We start from the raw sequence: 18,896 nt of genomic DNA, 5'->3' as shown, positions 1-18,896 counted from the left end.
AGGCCACTTGCACAGTTTATATATTGTGCAGTGCCTTGCTGAAAGTTCACATGTACTCTGCAAGAGAGAATGAATATAAACACCTTTCTTCAGTTGTAATAACCACAAATGGTTAAATTTATAGTATTATCTTCCCCTTTTGAAATAAAAACATTTGCAGTTTAAACCATCACAGCTAACAGGCAATCAAAGCAGATTCCAGGGATACTTCCCATCTCATTATGGAACCTTTTGGTTTCATATATGTTCAATACTGTTTTCTAGCTTCACTGTAAGCAATATCACTATCTGCTCTATCTCCATCAAAAAAATTGGGTTCTGGCTTCCTTCATCTGATTTTTAACAACCTAATGAGAGAACAAGTGGTTTTTTAAATCTGAGCCTAGATAAGGGCTTGAGTCATTCATTTCGGTCTTGGACACTAAGAAGTTTTTCTCTTGTGATGTGCTAGAAGATATGCAAACAGTAATACTCAAGTTGTCCAAAGCTAAGGGACTAAACAACATTCACTGCCTCCCTATTTAAATACTGAATTATTCTAAACTGTACCTACTATATGTTGCCAGCGAGGAAGTTGTGCTGTTTTCCCTTTTTCCTGAAGTAATTCAGTGCAGTTTGTCATAGTAACAAATCCCAGAAAAGTGTTGCATTCATGCACCTGTACGCCTAGTACATACTGTTCCCTTTTATACATAGTTTCAAGTTTTCTAGAGAGCAATTTAACACTGGACTGCCCGAAAATCAGACATGCACCCATACCTTTAAGTCTCAGAATAACTAGACTTTTGTTTGGGTTTCCCCTCCCTCATTCCCAAACCAAGCTAGAACTCCACCCAGCCTGAATTAGCTTGGTTCTGCTGGGTAACATTTTCACATACCTCTTCTCAGAAAGGTGCTGCAACTGAATGAGAGAGAATTGCAGCATGCTAATTCTACTTAGATTCAGTATGCAATTTTGTGAGAAGAGACTGATCAATTTTCCCATTTCTCTAGTTTAGACATTTAAAAACCCACTGTCAGCATCTTGAGTAAAAAAAAAAAAAAAAAAAAAAGTCAAGGTTGGTGTCTTCAGACTTTAGTAAAACCACTTATAAACAGGTTAGTTCAATTCAGTAAGCATTCCCACCTCAAGTGACACTGGGGCCTTCAGTCTTCCTTGATCCATCCACAGCTATAGCTGTATTTTTACTGAGGCAGTAGTCATGCATTGTCTTCCAAAGGAAATACTAGTCGGGTGCCCCTGCTTGTAACTTCATTATCTCCCATTCCCAGATCATGTTCCAATGCCTCCTCTGAACTACTTTTTGTTTTCCTGCCATCGAGGCTAGTGGTAGCAGTGCGGGAGCCAGAAGAGCCATTAGCAGTTATTGTCGTATCACCATATGTCAGAGTGAGGTCACCATCATTCAGAATAAAATCTGAATCCTCCTCTCTAAGCTGCTCCTGATTCTGAAAAAGAGAGCATCCAGTAACACTTGGTTAATATTCTCTTTTCATTGTTGTAAAATAGCTGAACAAAGGGGTCTACACTTACCAGTCAATACATAAGAGTTAACAGTCAAAATATACTAGAAAAACCTGAACTACTAAATTCTTGAAGTCTAGCCTACGTAAGTAAAAGCTAAAACTTTAAACCAAGTGGTTAAACAACATCTTACTGTTCCCTGTAAAGTTACTGCTATAAATGTAGGTGGTTTTTTTTTTAAGTTTAAAACCCTGAGTCATGGAGCAACTATGGTTGGTTCTTAGCACTGAAGAGTCACTGCAAAATAGTATCATGGAAGAAAGATAATAGTACAAGAGTCTAAAAATCTAGGCTAATTTTTTGCAGGCCAATATGCTAAATTATAAAGTGGGGTAAAAAGTCTAAAGAAAAACAGCAAGCCAAGATTATCAAGGAGAACAATAAATAACAAAGCACTTACAAATATTAAGCTTCACAACACGCATATGATAGGTAAGTACTACTATCCCCATTTTACAGATACAAATGCAAACATGTGAAGTGACTTGTTCAACATTACACAGGAATCAGTCATTACCACAAAAGATGGAGATACTTACTCCAGGCACTGTTGAGAATGGGTGTGTGTGTGGGGGGGGGGGTGTCAAAAGAGGGATGTGCAAACTGATGAAGATTAACAAGTCACCAGCACCAGATGCTGTACATCCAAGAGTTCTTAAAGAATTTTAAGAATGAGGTGACTCAGTAACAAAAATATGAACATATTAAAACTAGCTCCCAGACTGGAAAGCAGGGCATATGTGTGTGAGTGAGTGAGTGAAAGAGCACTGAGGGCAATCCTGAGAATGAAGCCAGTATAGCCTACTTGAGCACAAGGTAAATTAATTTAACTGATATAAAAAAACCCAACAGATCATGATAGCAGCTCATATAAACTTCCATAAATCCTTTAAGAAATTGATTCACAAGAGGCTATGAATACACTCAGTCATCATTGGGTGAGATGCAATGAACTGCTAGGGAAAACAGAAAGTAGGAATAATGGCTAATTTCCAATGCAGCAAAATGGGGCAAGGGACCACAAAGTTCTGTGTTAAAACCAGTGTTCAATATGATATTGGAAAAAAGAGTGAACAGTACAGCTGGTCAGAAAACAGCAACCTCCCCCTGCCCAAGCACCCTCCACCCATGGAAATTTTTGTTAACAAAACCAAATTTCCCCCCCCATGAAATTTCTGTAGAAAATTGACATGGTGGTGAAATATTTCAGCTGAAAAACAAATATTTTGATTTAAATGGTGCTGTGGTGTCTTATGGCACTTGTAATTCAGATGTCTTATACTCCTTTATGGGCTCTCTGACAGGCTACATTTTCCATGATGCACCATGGCCGGGGATTCCTATGATACACCTCTGCAGATCACTAAGAAGAGAGAAAGTAGTGCATTCAAACTGGAACCACAGTGCCTCATGGAAGTTGAAGTTCAAGTGTCTTATGCTCCCATTCTCCACTGTAGGCTAGGCTGACTATTAGACTATATCTCCCATCAGGCATCACTTTCTCCACTTCTGGTGATGGGAGGTGGTGTGTCATAGAAGTCATGGTCTGTAGTGCATCATGTGTAAGGATAGGATTTCATCACAGAGGTCCCTGATTCCATGACTAACAGACCTCGGACTTCTTTTGGTTCAGCTGCACGGCAGGGCTCAAGCTGTCAGCCTCCCCGAACAGGCCCCGGGCTTCTGTGAATTTTTGTTTATTGCCCGTGACCTGTCAGTGACTTTTACTAAAAATAATTGAGACAAAATCTTAACCTTAATCATGTGAGGTGTAGTACAGCAAGAGAGCCCTGAATGGAGAGGAGAACGGGAGCACAGGACTGTTGTATTGTGGCTCCATTTTTAATGGAAATACCCAAATTTTCCACAGGAAGCTACTACACAGAAAATTTCATCTAGCTTAAAATTTTCCACTGAAAAAACAGATTAGATGGAGAATGGTCTATTAGCCCAGGTGAATGGTGAGGTAGCAAAACTTCAGATGATACAAAATATAGCAGTGGTTCCCAAACTGGGGTTCGTGAACCCCTGGGGGTTCAAAAAATGTTACGGGGGTGCTCAGAAAAAAATTCCCTAATGGCGGACAGAGCTGTCCCTAGGGATCCTGGGCAGCACGGGGCCAGCAGCCCGGAGCCCCTAGACTTCCAAGAGCTAAGCAGATCAAAGCAAGCCTATCTATCACACTGAGGAGATTTAAACTTCAAGACTCCTTATACGAAATAGAAAGGGAGGTGGATATTTTTTGCTGTTTTTAAAATTAAATAGGCTGCTAGTGTTATTTTAAAATTATTATGAAGAACAAGTTTAAGCTTTGTTGTAATGTACATTGTTTGCCTGGACTGCTCAAGACCTGAATGCTTGTGTAGGAGGAACTCTTTGAGTTGGCTTCTTAAATACCTTCATGCTGGTTTCACATCTGACACTCCTTGATGAAACATAGGAGGCAGAGATGCCAGTACGGGGGGCGACGAGGGTCATGTGCCGCCCCCACGTCGGCGCACCGTCCCACAGGGTCCTCCTCTTTTTTTCCAGCAGCCCCTGTGGGCCCCCCCACTTTTCTACTGGCACCTCTGATAGGAGCCTTGTATTATAACAGGCTTAATCAAAAGTGATTAAGCTACAAAAGTGAGATCTATGTCGTTTTCATAATGTAATAAAAATACTGTAATGATAAATAATAAATAGTGTGTAATTAGAATGTCATAAAAACAAATTTTATATTTCCAAGATCCCTGCTTTTATAATTTATGCTGAGGTAAGGGAGAAAATCCCTGGAAATATTCATTTTTACGAGGGGGTTCACAAGACTTGACATTTTAGTGAAAGGGGTTCGCAGGTTGCTAAAGTTTGGGAACCACTGAAATATAGGTTAGTCAGGACTGGAGAAGGATGTGATTAATTAATTATTTAGGCAAGGTAAGCAAGACACTCCTATTTACCATGTTGTATAATTAAGGCTGCAAGACTGTCACGGATTCCGTGACTTTCCATGACTTCTGCAGCAGCCAATACAGCTGGCTATGGGGCGTCTCAGGCAGCCCCTGCGCCAAGTGCACCAGCCACTGCTGGGGCAGTCTTGGGCCACCACACCCTCCCATTCCTCCCCCAGCAGCAGAATTTGGGTGTGGGAGGGGACAAGGAGTTGGGGCATGAGATGGGGTGAGACGGGCTCTGGATGGCACTTACCTGGGGCCTCTCCAGAAGCAGCAACATCCCCCTTGCTCAGCTGCTAGCTGGAGGCGTGGCCAGGCCGCTCTGGGCGCTGCCTCCACCCAGAGTGTTGGCTTCACAGCTCCCATTGGCCAGGAACCGTGACCAATGGGAGCTGCGGGGATGGGGCCTGCAGGCGGAGGCAGCACGCAGAGCTCCCTGGCCATGCCTCTGCCTAGGACCTGAGTTAGGGGGATGTTGCAGCTTCTGGGGAGCCCCCCAGGTAAGTGCTGCCCAGAGCCTGCCTCACCCCACCCTGTGCCCCAACCCCCTGCCCTCTCCCACACATAAACTCTGCTGCTGGGGGGGCAGGAGGTGCAGAGCGTGGTAGGGAGCTTGCTGGCCCCGCCAACACCCCCCCCCCCCCAGCACCAGCGGGGGTCCCGGGCCATCTGCCGCCCCCTCCCCAGCACCCAGGCTGCCCTCCCCCAGCACCCGTGTGGCCCCCAGGCAGCCCCCCCAAGTTTTATTCACTAGTATTTTTAGTAAAAGACATGGACAGGTCATGGGCCGTGAATTTTTGTTTACTACCCGTGACCTGTCCATGATTTTTACTAAAAATACCCGTGACTAAAACGTAGCCTTATGTATACTACAAGAGGGTAAAATCAACGATGCTGCAAGACAGAAGATTTAAGACTAAAGTATCAGAGTCTAATATAGAAGACCTTGATGTTTGTATGAATAAGAACATCCAATTAGACTGAATAGAGAAAAATAGATTTTCAGAAGGTATATAAATGCTTATATTGACCAATAAATGAGGATTGTGACAAAAACAGTAAATCATTTCACAAATTATCTACTATAAAGCTTCTTGCATCTTCCCCTGAAGCATCCGGTGTTGGCCTCTTCTGGAGACTGACTAGGTGGACCATGTGGTCGGATCCTGCTTTGCAGCTCCTGCTTTGCTCTTGGCTACCATCCTATGATTTTGCCATAAGACCATGCTTATGAACTTACAAATGCGATCAATTTTAGGGCAAACAAATGAGTTTTCGCCAATATTTAAGAAGAATGGCCTTCTATAACCCAAGAGACTATTGTATTTATCCCAACTCTTTGATTAGCATTTGCAACCAACAGGCTATTTAATGTTTTTTTCTGAACAATCCAGGCTGCTATGAAAGTTGCTTCACAAATGATGAAACTTGTTTTCACAGAACATGTACTCTAACAATTATGTTTAATATGTAAATCTGTGATTGCATATTCCCAAGCAGAAAGGATGTGTGAATGAACCTACTGAGCTTCAGAAGGATCCCAGGCAACATGAAGAATTCTTTTGAGAAAGACAGGAAATGTATCCAAGTGGATCCCTGGGGACTTGAAATTCTTCCAAGAATAACTCTAAATTGGCCTCTACAATCCCCTATCATTCTGTGAAAGGAGCAGTTTGAATTCACTCAAGAAATATATATTTTACTTCACTGTTAACTCATTCAATTTGTCAGTTACACCCCCCCCCCCAATTCTGCCCTGATCTATACACTGCAATGCATTCACTTCAATGAATTTCACAGGCAGTAAGTCACAGTAAAACTTGGCTCTTAAGACTATCACACTCCTGGGAAAGGGTGCTGGGGTTACTAGTGGTTAAAAGATTAGAACCTATTTAAGATCACTAATTACACAGGCAATCTCCTCTGCTATCTATTAGAAAAGAACTGGGAGTGCGAAAGACGTGTACATGGCACGGTTTATATGGTTTTTGTACCAATAGCTGCGGTTTAATTGTAACTACTATCACCACTTTTTACCAGCACAGACAGTATGTGTAATTTAAATGACCACTTCTGATGCAAAGTTTTCAACTGTAACAAACAATATCAAGTAGCATGAGCACAAAAATCTGTGCTACCTTAAATTTGGTGGGGAATGCACTCTGTCTTCAATATTTCTATTAAATAATCAAGCAAAATTCTGTATACCATCATGGAACAAATGCATGCAAGTCTGGTATAAAAACAAGTCAATAAAAACCATGGGGTGGGGGGAGAAACTGAGAATTTCTGCACAATTTTATTCCTGTTTGTCGAAATTTCAAGGAAAAAAGACTTTCCAAATTTTGAAATGTGAAAACTTTTGACCAGCTGTAGTAAAAACCTATTGCCAGGTTTTCACTACCCTGAAAAGTAATTTAGCTCCCTCTGCTGGTTTTACGCCAGCAATGTTCTGTCCCTAATACATCCTGACATCAAAAGTATGAGTGCCCAATCAAGCAAGCTATTAACAGAAAACCTTTGATAAAATGTAGCTTCATTAGGACGAGCAGACAATAGCACACAGCTGTGTTTTCAAACAGAAGAAAAAAAGATTTGGTAGGATAAGCCAGTTTAAAGTAACAGCAAATATTATAAGCTTTTATAGAGATATCTGTAAAGACTTAAAAGGCAAACACCAGGGTTATTGTATGGGTTATTTATTTATTTTTTAAATAATGAGCTTCAGTATGGGAGGTATAACAAAGTTATTTTAAAATTACAATTTGTTCCATTACTCCCATTTGTGCTAGTAAACCAGCATTTGAGGAAGTAAGGATTAAAGATTCTGGGTGGGGTTTCCAGAAGCAATCAGTGTTGGCTTACCTCTCCTTCACTGGAGTCAATGGGAGAACTTCAGTGGGAGCAGAAGTAAGCCAATGCTGACTGCTTTTGAAAAATATCCCGCTCTACATACCAAGGTTTGCTGCCTCAGCACCTCACATTCAAACTACTTGAATTCAAGTGGTAAGGAGTACAGTAAATATCAAAGTTGGAAGCCATTATTTGCATTCCACGTACAAATGGGGTTGCTTGACTGCCAGCAAGGTATTCGATCCCTTTTCATCCAATTAAAACGCATCCAGTGCACAATGGGAAGCATCCACAATGTGAAAATAGCAAGATAATTTTAAAACCAGCTGTGGAAAGGGGAGGCTGCTTAAGTTCCCTCTAAGCTGCACCTACCAAGGGCCATGCAGGCGGGGAGAGGTGCCTGTCCCCCGGCCCCAGCCTCGGAGCTGCTGCGGCTGGGGGAAAGGCACCTCCCCCCTGGCCCCGGACTGCTGAGGCAAGAGAGGGCTGGGGGGGGGTGAGGGGAGTCCTCTCTCCCCACCGCAGCCCCAGGACAGCCTGCACCCCAAACCCCTCATCCCCAGCCCACCCCCCCAGCCTGAGCCCTCACTCCCCCACCCTCTGCCCCAGCCCTGAGCCCCCTCCCACACTCCGAACCCCTTGGGCCCATCCCTGCCACACATTGCCTCCATATTGGTGCGCATAACAAAATTCATTCCGCACATGGATGTAAAAAAATGAGAGGGAACATTGGCACTGTCTGCCCATTACTTCAGAGAAGGAGCACGACAAAAAGGTTGAAGGGTAAAAGCAATGTGCTCATGCACGGTCTTCTCACCACAACCTGCAGATCATGATCTCCTCAGGCAAAGGCCTACAGGAGATCTCAGAACTGGACCTCATTTTATTAAGTAGCTTTACTTCTTCCCTTTGGAACTAAGTTTTTGGCTGTGTTAGTAATGCATTTTTAGATAAGTCATTAATTTTATTCTTTAATCCTCTCAATTATACTATTTAAATGTACTAAACGGAGGGCACCAGCACAAAAGCATATGCATTACGGGCTGATCTCTTTATTCCACAACAGACAGGACTGTGTTTTAACTGAATCCCCTGCACCTGGTAGGGAAGGGAGAAAAACGTCCTCTGGTTTGAAGTGTATGACAAGCTGGAGAGCTTACACAGCTGTCGCAGAACCATAGTCACCTACTAGGGTGACCAGACGTCCTGTCCCGATATTTGCTTATTTGTCCCGCATCCCGACCTACCTTCGGTCGGGACGCGAATTGTCCCGATATTTTGCCTCCGCTCACAGGCGGAGCGGAGCCCGAAGGGGGCTCACGCCCCCCCTGCCCCGATTCCGCCCCCTCCTTCCCCCATTGGATCCCTCCCCAAATCCCCGCCCTGGCCCCGCCTCTTCCCCAAGCACGCCGCATTCCTCCTCCTCCCCCGTCTCTCCCAGGCTTGCGCTGATCAGCTGTATGATGGCGCAAGCGCTGGAGGGAGGGGGGAGATGGAGACGGAGCGGAGGCAAGCTAGTGGGGGGGGCAGGGCGTGGAGCTCCGGCGGCCAATTTTTTTTTTTTTTTTTGTTGCTCGCTCCACCTGCCCTCCCACCCCCACCCCGTGTCCCGATATTTCACCTGTGTGATCTGGTCACCCTGTCACCTACTGAAAGTTGTAGCATAAGGATAAGCATAGAACAACTCTGGGGTTCAGAGCTCTGGCAGAGACGCCAGTGTATAAAGCTTAAGGTTATTAGTTTTTTTCTAAATCTAAATTTAGGAACACGCCAAGGCTACATCTATACCTCCTACCACTGTACAAGAGTGAAAAGCACTGCAGTGAAAAAGCACACCGTGTCCACACGGCTGTGTGTAGCAATACATGTCAGTGAAAGGCTCTAGCAGAGGGGAGGCAATGGGGAAAGGCTGAACCTTTCACTGCTGTGAGAGCCTTTTCCTGTTGCTAGTCTTTTTCCACTCTGGGGAAAGGCTCCAGCATCAGGGGGGTGGCAGAGCCTTTCCCCACTGCTGTCTGGGGAAGGGCTCTGGCAACTGGGAAAGGCTCTAGCAGTGGGGAGGCAGTGGGACACTACGCTGCTAAGAACAGCAGTATAGACGAGGAAGCACAGGTCGGGTGCATAAAGAGCTGTGTAGAGAATGTATTACAGTACATACCCACGCCTTTCCGGAGTGTCTTTACTCCCCTAAACTGTGCCTCATGGTCTACTCTGCTATTTATATCCGTGTGAGAGGGGCTACGTGGGTACATTCACTACATGCCATCACAGAAGCAAGCAGTGTAGACATAGCTCAAGAGAAAAAGGGACAGAAAGAGTGAGAGTTTCACAGTATTGCTTTTTACAGTACAAGAGTTACATAGCTGAGCAATTTGGCTTACAGATTAAAAGTTGCATCCTCATGAGAGTTTTTGATATACAAACAGTAAATCATCAGCTGATTAGGGCAATGCCCCAAGAGGAAAACCAAAAAACTGTACTGATTCAAATGTACTACTAGCTAACTTACCATTTGAATTGGAAGTTTAAAGTATGTAAAAGAATAAGAGTAGAAAATAAAGCCAGACTACAGAGCTAAATGAAATCCAAGACCTGCACACTCAACTAGTTAAATCCTTAGTTAACGGATAAAAGGTGAAGCTGAACTATAATAAGCTTTGAGATCATAAAAGGGCTGCTGACAGTATGCTAAATGGTTTGATGGAAGCCTTCCAGCCTAAAATCTATTTTAAGATTCCTAATGGCATGCCTATGATGGGAACAATGCCACTTTTAATGTCTACTGACAGAGAGCAATTAGTGTCATGGGAATTCACAAACTTTTTTAGGTCTAAAGTTTGACTTTGAAATGAAAAATGAGTTTCTAACGTGTGCAGAGACGGTGGAAGAAAGTTTTTCAAAACTTCTGGTGGAGGGTTATAAATCTTTACTAGAAACAGGAGAGTTCTTAACAGTCTGCGTCAAGAGTACGTAGCACGACACCCACATTTAAACACCAGAGAACCTGCAAGTTTGAATTCGGTCACATTTAATATTAAGGTTCCATTTATAAAGCGTTAACAGATGTTCTAAGCAAATTCAACTTGAGGAGTACGAGTTAGATTGTTGCAAGAGCATCAGTAGAAGGGGCTGGTTATTTTAAAAGTGATGAAAGCAGCATACTGACCGGTTGGTCTATCAATCTATAAAAATTATTAACAATTAATGAATTATTTATAAACAGAACCTTAATAAAGTGTTTTACCAAGTTCTGCAGATTGCCTGCTGAAAGTGGATCATTTGGCTCTCCTAAGAGACGCTAAAATGCAACCCCCAAAATAATGAACAGAAATCTTGGTCTTGTCTTAATCATTTTGTATTTAAAACCAGAAGGGATACTTTTAAGGGACTGAACAGTAGCTAGATTGCTGACAGGGCTTCATGGCCTCCTAATATCATGAAACGTAAATACTATTTGTGTATGACTTGAAAACATCATAGGCTAGATTCTCAGCTGGTGTAAGTCAGTGAAGTCATTGGAGTGACTGATTTATACCAGCAAACGATATTGCCCTATGGATTGGGTCTCAAACCTTTTGCTACCATAACTTAGCACGAAGCAGCACTTGCAACATCTTTCAAGTTATGTAATTTGTCCTGTAAAGGAAACTTTTTAGTGGAAGGTAGAAAAACAAAGTTAATATTTTGCCGTCATACTTACATCATAAACCTGTGGAGTAGTCAAACAGCGGGCCAGCAGACCACAGCAACTTGGAAGGGTTGTAGTTAGCGGAGGGCCACTATGGGTGAGAATGGGCTTTAAATAACTTTTAAAAACAATTAAGGAAAACAGATGTGTGCTTGAAAACCACTGTAAAAACAAGATGTTGTAATATAAATAATCCAGTCATTGATGCATAGCCAGTTCAAGTACTCTGTGTAAACTGATTACACTAACAGAAAAATCGGGTTTTTGGGTTTTTTTGCTTAAAAAAATTAACACACACCAAAGTGGAAAAAGACTTTTCCCTTTAGTGAGTTTCCCCATGATCCTGTTGGAATCTTTTCCCCTCCCACATACTTCCAACAGAGGACTGGACTACTCTCTTCCCAATCATTCATGAAACAATAGCTGGATCCATATCTGGGCACCATCTGGAACGGACAGAGGAGAAAAGTGTGCACATCTGGAAAAGCTTTAGTTTTCTGTGTTGGCAGGCTAGGCAGAGGGGCTCAGGAAGGACAGACACGTTCTCCCACAATCCGCAATGAAACAATTTCTAGAGCGGCTCGGTTTAGTATGGCACTAAGAACTAAGCAATAAAGGCAGCGCTGGTGCTCATCGCTGACCGAGAACAAGCGAGGGCAGGAAGCACAAAACTTGAACCTTGCCATCTTCAGCATAATGCAGTTCCCAGGCGTGGGAGCTGGGGGAGAAAATTGGAAGGCCAGTAAAATGGCATCCCAAATTCCTTAAATCCTAAAAACTACTACAAAACCACTAACTATATACAAGAATAAAAACAGTCTTTTATCTGCGTTTTAGAAAACACATCACAAGGGACGAGAGAACAACAGAGGCTCTGACTCAGACCATGCAGTGGTGAGAAGGAACTGAGGGCGCGGTTGGTCTTCCCCGCCCTTTATCGCCTGGGACAAAACCATGAGATGGAGCCAGGCTGCATGCATGGACCAACAGACACTAGTTCTTTTTAAGTAGACTAGGGGTCTACTTAAATCACAGAGAAATCTCACGATTTTCACGGGTTGGTCATGGAATAAATAGCAAATTTTGTGGAGGTGTTACCCAACCATGAAATTTGCTATTTATGCTGTAACCAACCCATGCAAAAGGTGTGATTTCTCCACAGCATTTCTCAAACTAGACGCCCAGACCCAAAAGCGGGTCACAGGCCTATTAGGGGGTCGTGGTATTGCCACCCTCACTTCTGCGCTGGCTGTACCTGAAGTTGGGGTGGTGGGAGAGTGGTGGCTGCTGCCCAGCATGTTATTGGCACCCTTACTTCTCTATAGCTGCTGGTGGGCAGAGCTGGGCTCCTGGCCAGCAGCTGCCACTCTCCCTTCAGAGCTGGGTAGTGGGGGACCAGGGAAGACCATATTTCATGGTCCATGACACGATTTCCACAGCCGCAAATTTGGAGGACGCCTATGTGTAACCCCTCAGTGGAATACAATAGGGACTATCACTCAAAGAAGAAGAATCTCCTTTTTACTTGTGAAACAATTGAACAAATTTCATTTGTTGAGAGAGCTATCCTGCAACTACTTTAAACTTGGGATTCAGAGGTGACAGGCTTCTAAATGAGCCCAGTGTATTAACCAACTCCAACAAGCAGATAACATTTGTACTGAACTGTACCCACCAGAAACCTATTGCGCCCTACCCAGTCATCGGTGCTGAAGGGCACATTTTAACCGTGCTCTTTGTGAAACTAAAAAAAGCCAATAGCAATAAGAAATTCTATTTCTGGATTCCAATGTTTCATCAGCACAAAGCCTGCAAAGATCTTTCCCCAGCCCACTAGTCGCTATTGAGAAAACAAGTGCGTTAGAAGCCAATCTCTTACATTCAAAATTCAACTGTAATAGAGCGAACAAAGCTGCTTTAAATTAATGCTTTCCCCTCTCCTGCACCTGCTGGGGACTGTGCTTGTGCCAGGGTCGGACAAGAGGAAATAAACACTGCCAGCCAACCCTAGTTTACAAAGGCACATCCTTCAGGAGGGGGAGGTGTAGTTTAGTCAGCTCTGCTTCCTTCTTCAAAGGCAGTTAATCACTACCACATACTCTGAATTATTTCCCAGCTCTCTTCACAGTGAGTCTCACAAAAGAATGCTAAGTAGCAGTACTATCACAGCAGTTTGGCCTAAAAATTGACCTACTGATACTTTGACAGAGGCTCCAACCACTTGAAAAGTTGTCTCTTAAGGATTACAAACATTTACAAGTATTTCAACAAATCAGTGTATGTGCTCCCTTAGGTTATGTCTACACATCAATGCAAGCCTGGGCTCAAGCCTAACCTATCTTGCGTCCACACACCAATTGTGCTAACATTTGTAGCCAGGGACTTTTTTGGAGGGTGGATGAGTCAGACTGAACTTCTGAGTCCTAGACATCTCATATCATCTACAGGGTATCGCATAAGGGCTCCATCCTAATGAAGCAGTATGGCTATTCAAAGCAAAGTAACTGAGCTGGAGAACAGAGGTTCAGGAAGAACTAGACTGCTAGTTCTTTGGGCATTAGCAAAAATGAGAATTGTTTTGCAAAATGGATCACTGACTAGAACATTTGATCTGTTTCCCGATCATTGCTTTTGATGCAGAATTCCTTTTCTCAGTAAAGCTCTTCTCTCCCCACACAAGGGTGAAATACCACATGCCATAATGAAGGAAATTAACTGCAAGTTCAAGTTTCTGCCCTGTGCCCCAAATCTATAATGCCCTCTGCTGAATGACCTTTATAAAACCCCATCTTCAAATCCATAAATCCAGAGAGTAATAAATGGCAAAGAAATTGAACATTACATTAGCTTCCATATCTTGAAGCTAAGCAATGCTTGTTAAAAGGATACTTGTGATCAAAGCTATACCATAACCTGAAGAGCCAAGCACTTTCCTGCTTTGTCCGGTTTCCTCTTTCAGAATCTGGACCATCCTGAGAATGAAAGGACAAAATGCACTCTGTTATTTCTGGAAACACAAACATACACTTCCACCCAAAAATTCCACTGAAATTATAGACATAAATGTAATCCCCCTGAAATGAGTAACACCACACTTACATGGGATTTTACGGGGGCGGGGGAATAATTTAAAAAAGAGTTAGGAAGACTGGTGTGCTGAGAAAATGCCCCACCCTACTCAGATCAGTGAAGGGCCATTCCGCTTGGTTCAGTGCAGAAGATGTATGCTGCATGTCATGGGTCCCTCTGCACTGGAGTGAAATTCATCCTTAATTACTTGAATGATAAAAAACATTCCTTGTCCTAAGACTAGTTAAATCACTGATGACTGACTGTGTACCTTGGGGAAAAGTCACTTTACCTCTTGTGACTCAGCTGATGCAGTAGTAGCATTGGGTAAAAATCTAAAGCTGAAAACCGGATGTTGCATCAGAGAGCTAAGCCTTCCTGGATAAATACTCTTAAACATTAGACCCTATGGTTTGAAAGTTTTTACTGAATAAAATGGACTGGAACATTTCCAGATTTGTTCCTATTCATCTCAACTTTGGCTTCCTTTACTCTGGGTTTATTTGATATCTTTGCCTTAAGCTTCTTGTTTCATGGTCAGAACAAGAGGCTTTAGCACACCTGATGAATTTCAGAGATAAAATTATGCTTTGTCAATCAGCATTAGAAGAAATAGGCTCATCAGTGAATCCATGTAAGCTTGATACATTATATTTGGGTGAGGTTGTGAAGGATTTGGTAAGTGCCAGATCAGACTAAGTCTCAGAAGTATTAAAGCATTAAACAGGGGCTGTGCCCGGGGGGGTGAGGGGGCTTGCTTTCCACCCCAAAACTTGCTTTAGCTCCCCCCCACATAGCCACCCCTCCCAGCGCAAAGGTCAAACCTTACACAGATACTTCTCCTCTGCCTTCAGAACTGGGTGCCTGGCCAGCAGCCACTGCTCTCCAGCCACCCAGCTCTGGAGGCAGCGCCGCTGCCAGCAGCAGCGGAGAAGTAAGCCCAGGAGGGGGGCAGGGATCCAGGGCGCACCACCAAGGGCAGGTGGAGGGTCCAGAGCTCCCCAGAGCAGCCTGGACTGACCCGCTCCGGACTGGGCTACTGGGCCCCACCCCTCTGCAGTCGCTGCCCCCCCGAGGGCTCTCCCGGCACAAGAGCCAGGTCCCCCCAGCCTGGGTGGCTTTTACAGGCTGAGAGCAGTCAAAGGGCGAAAAGGAGCTGAGGCGCATACACAGCCCTGGGGCTCTGAGCAGCAGCAGGAGATGGGGAAGCGTTACGGCCACCCGCACCATGGCACTAGCCAGCGCATCCGCACTGCCCGGCTCCAGCTTCTGGCCTCCAACGTGGCCATGGGGCAGGGCCCCAGGGGAGGAGGCAGGGCTGGCACTTAACTGAGGAGCAGGGGATGGGGCCTTGTGGCAGGGGGCACAGCCCCCCCAATTTTCTGTCTAATCCACATCAACCCTTGCACTAAGAAGAGTTCCTGGCATTAAATATAAGCCTTTTAATGTAATAGCAGCAGCACAAGTGATCAACCAGATGGTGTTCAGCTGCATTTGTTTTTACTTTTGTAACCGCTTTTTCTTTTGGCTAGAAGCTGCCAAAGCTAGGTCAGAGAAACCAATGAAGTGAGAACACCCATGAAACAAATCTTCAAATCATTGGAGAAATAATACTGAAAGCCACAGAAAGCCAGACTTCTCAACAAACAGCTCTCTGGTCCCTCCCAAATGATAAATCTATTCTGCTGTAATTGCGACCTGCTCCTGATCTTGGGCCTGTAAAATAGGGGGAGAAATCCCACGGAAACTATAACTAATGGCTTTTGTTAAGGATACAATACACACAAGTAAGCAGAAACACAGTTCAGACAAATGCTTTACATTTCAGTGGGACAGAATATAGAACAAATGACTAGCTTCTAATTTCTTCACAAATATTGCCAATGTGAATATTATACCTTGTTTTTTCTAATTTTTTCTGCTGCAAGCAGTTCCTCAGATACGGCTCAGTCTAGTCTGAATTGGCTGAGAACATTACATCATTGCACTGCCATCTAACCTTGGGTCTTACCCTGCTTCCACTGTCTTCCTTGGGACTGGGTAGGGCATACAGAGATTAGGAAAGGCAGAAAGAGAGACTTCTGTCGCTGGACTGGGCCTATTCTAAGATCTTCCAGACACAAAAGGCCAAATTCATACTTTGTGTTACCGTATCCCCACAGTCTTAGAAATTACATATAACATGCTGTTGACTTCAGTGAAGTTATACCAGGGATGGATTTGACCCAATATCTACAAGGAGCTCAATTCAGATGTGTAGCTCAGTTCCTGTGATAAAGAAAACTGAACAAGTTCTTTTTAATCGTCATTTGCTTACAAGAGGAACAGCAAGCTAACAGCAAGGAGATACAGCTAACAGAAACTTCACTCCAAATGCAGTCAGTGATATGTGTGTGTTCTGTTGGTGTTCTGTACCCTGAATTTCATGGAACTGAGAAACTAGAGCCCTGTGAATCTTCTGGGTAGAAATATATTAGTGTTTTATGTTGTGCGCTTTGTTTCCCCCTTGGTCTTGCAGTGGTGATCGGCAATACAGGGGTGAGGTCAAACTGTGCTGGTGCCCTCTGTAAAATAGTGAGGGTGCGCATTAACATAGTGGTGAGCACAAGGGAACTTTTAATTTGTGCTGGCAGGGTCTACCTGTGCTGTTAGCATGCAACACATTGGTGCACCTTTGAAATCATTGCCCTCTAGTGCACACTGATGTAGATGAGACCAAAGATTAAATTTGATAATCTGACTGCAGCTACTTTACACAGTTAAAAGTGCAGTATTTGGTAGCAGTCACTGAACAGAAGCCAAGAGGACTTTTCTCTATCCATTGCTCCTAAAAAGAACTGGTTATGGTTTAGAACATTTAAAGAATCCCTACTGAAAAAATAAAAAAGCAAGCCATTAGACAGCATGCAAAAAACTCAGATCTGGGGAATTTTCTGGTGCTCTTACAAAAGATCCAAATTTGAATTACAAAATTTAGAAGCACATATCAAGCACGTATTCTGTGACCTGAAAATGTTCCCATCGGCCACCACAGGTATCAATCAGCAAATAAAATGCATCTCTCACTAGAGAAAATATTCACCAATGTCACATACCCTTCACGTTCTTTTGGATTATCTCATTTTATATTAGCTCACCAGCCTAGTAAGGAAGTTATCTGATTACTTACTCCTTGTAAGACTTGAAAGCTGTCATTGCTGGGTGGGGGATCCTGATCTGGGTCAACTCCAACCCTATAGAAACATTAGGAAAACAAACAACACAAAAGCAAACGGTTATCAGATGGTCATAAACACCATAAGCAGACGAGAATGCATTTTTAAAAGCGGCTTAAGTGGTTAGTTCAACAGCATTCCACATACTTATTATAGAAGTCATTTTAGGAAGAGTCTTTCTTTATTCCATCATAGTTACATAGACCCATTACAAAGAAGTTCCTCTTTCAATCAACCAGAATCCTTCTCCAGGCAGCAGATTTTCATTTACAACTCACTACACTCTTCCTTGGCTGGCTGCCATCCCTGCTGGGTCTTTTAGAACCATATCACTTTGTGCACAGACTAGCAGAGTTGTGGCCAGCCTCTTGTTCTGCAGGGAACGTGCCTCCTGTATGGCAGACTGTGTACACAAGAGTACTGTGATGCTAGACAGGCCTCAAAATGGCATAAGCATATATGATCACTTACACTTTTAAAATATACTTCCTAAAAAGGGATCAGCAAAAGAGTTTCGAAAGCTAGGTCTTCACTGCCCCCCAGTTTGGATTACAGTAGTGTGAACAGCAGAGTGCCCCAAAGTGCTATACTCCCCCTTGAGGATGCTGCGGGCGTGAACTAAAAGGTTCCTAGTTCACATGAATGTAATCCTGTTTGAAGAGGACTATGTTAACGTGAACTGGGAACCTATTAGTTTGCATCCACACAGGAGTTACAGCATTGGACTTTGAGGCAGACTGCTAGTCACACCCCTGTAGTCTGAACTGCCCGGGAATTCATTATCTTAGTTTGCTCTGTCTTTGGGGAAGTTTCATTATCCTAAATAACATGGGAATTGCCACACTGGATCAGACTAGTAATCCCTCTAGTCCAGTCTCCTCTCTCTTAAAGTGATCAGGACCAGATGCTTCAGAGAAGGAGCAAGAAACCAGACAGCAGGCAATTACAGACTAGCAGGCCCATAAGGGAATTTCCTTGCTATAGTTATTCAGTTAGTGATCGTCTTATGCCTGAAGTATCCCTTCCAAACATCTATTTAATCTTATCTAAAGTAACTCAATATTTCCGTTATCCTTATAGTTGTCAAGTCCTTCTGAAATCCTATTAAGCCCTTGATCTCCAGGATCTCTTGTGGCACCAAATTCCACAGATTAATTGTGCATTCCACAAGAGAATGGTTTATCAGTGTTAAATTTATTGTCTTTCAATTTTATTGAATGTCTCCTCGTATTAGGAGTAAGGGAAAAAATAGGAGTAAATTACACACTCACGTTGTGTAACTTAATCATGTTCTCTCTTATTTGTTTACTTTTGGAGAAAACGGACCGTTTAGTTTACTCTCCTCATATAGAAGATTTTCCAGGCCACTCGTTACATATCTATAACTCTCCTCTATTTCGGCTACATCCTTTTAGAGATGGGATTACCAGAACTGAACAGAAAATCCCAGGCGAGGGCCTATCAATGGTGGACAGAAGGGACATGATAAAGTTACAATGAATGGGACAGAGAAGATAGATTGGACATTACTGTTCCCCTCTTATCATAAAAAAAAGAGGGCATCAATGAAACTGAAAGGGAACAAGCTTTAAACTGATACGGAAATACTTTTT

The 18,896-nt window shown here is 43.3% G+C and overlaps 1 protein-coding gene across 1 annotated transcript in view; it reads right to left on the bottom strand.

The window, feature by feature from the left end:
- Positions 1-1,200: 1,200 nt before the first annotated feature.
- The window catches only part of SLC9A7 (solute carrier family 9 member A7), a 104,846-nt gene continuing 87,150 nt past the window's right edge, over positions 1,201-18,896 (bottom strand). Inside the window, exons 14-17 of the mRNA XM_065411081.1 lie at positions 17,238-17,301; positions 13,889-13,971; positions 11,012-11,117; positions 1,201-1,449 (exon numbers count right to left, since the gene is read on the bottom strand). Coding sequence (XP_065267153.1) covers positions 1,201-1,449; positions 11,012-11,117; positions 13,889-13,971; positions 17,238-17,301 — 502 coding nt within the window. The remainder of the gene's footprint in view (positions 1,450-11,011; positions 11,118-13,888; positions 13,972-17,237; positions 17,302-18,896) is intronic.

This window comes from Emys orbicularis, chromosome 1 (genome assembly GCF_028017835.1).
Source record: "Emys orbicularis isolate rEmyOrb1 chromosome 1, rEmyOrb1.hap1, whole genome shotgun sequence".
Lineage (NCBI taxonomy): Eukaryota > Metazoa > Chordata > Testudines > Emydidae > Emys > Emys orbicularis.
The sequence above is the reverse complement of the archived record's forward strand: the minus strand, read 5'-3'. Positions and strand labels throughout refer to the sequence as shown.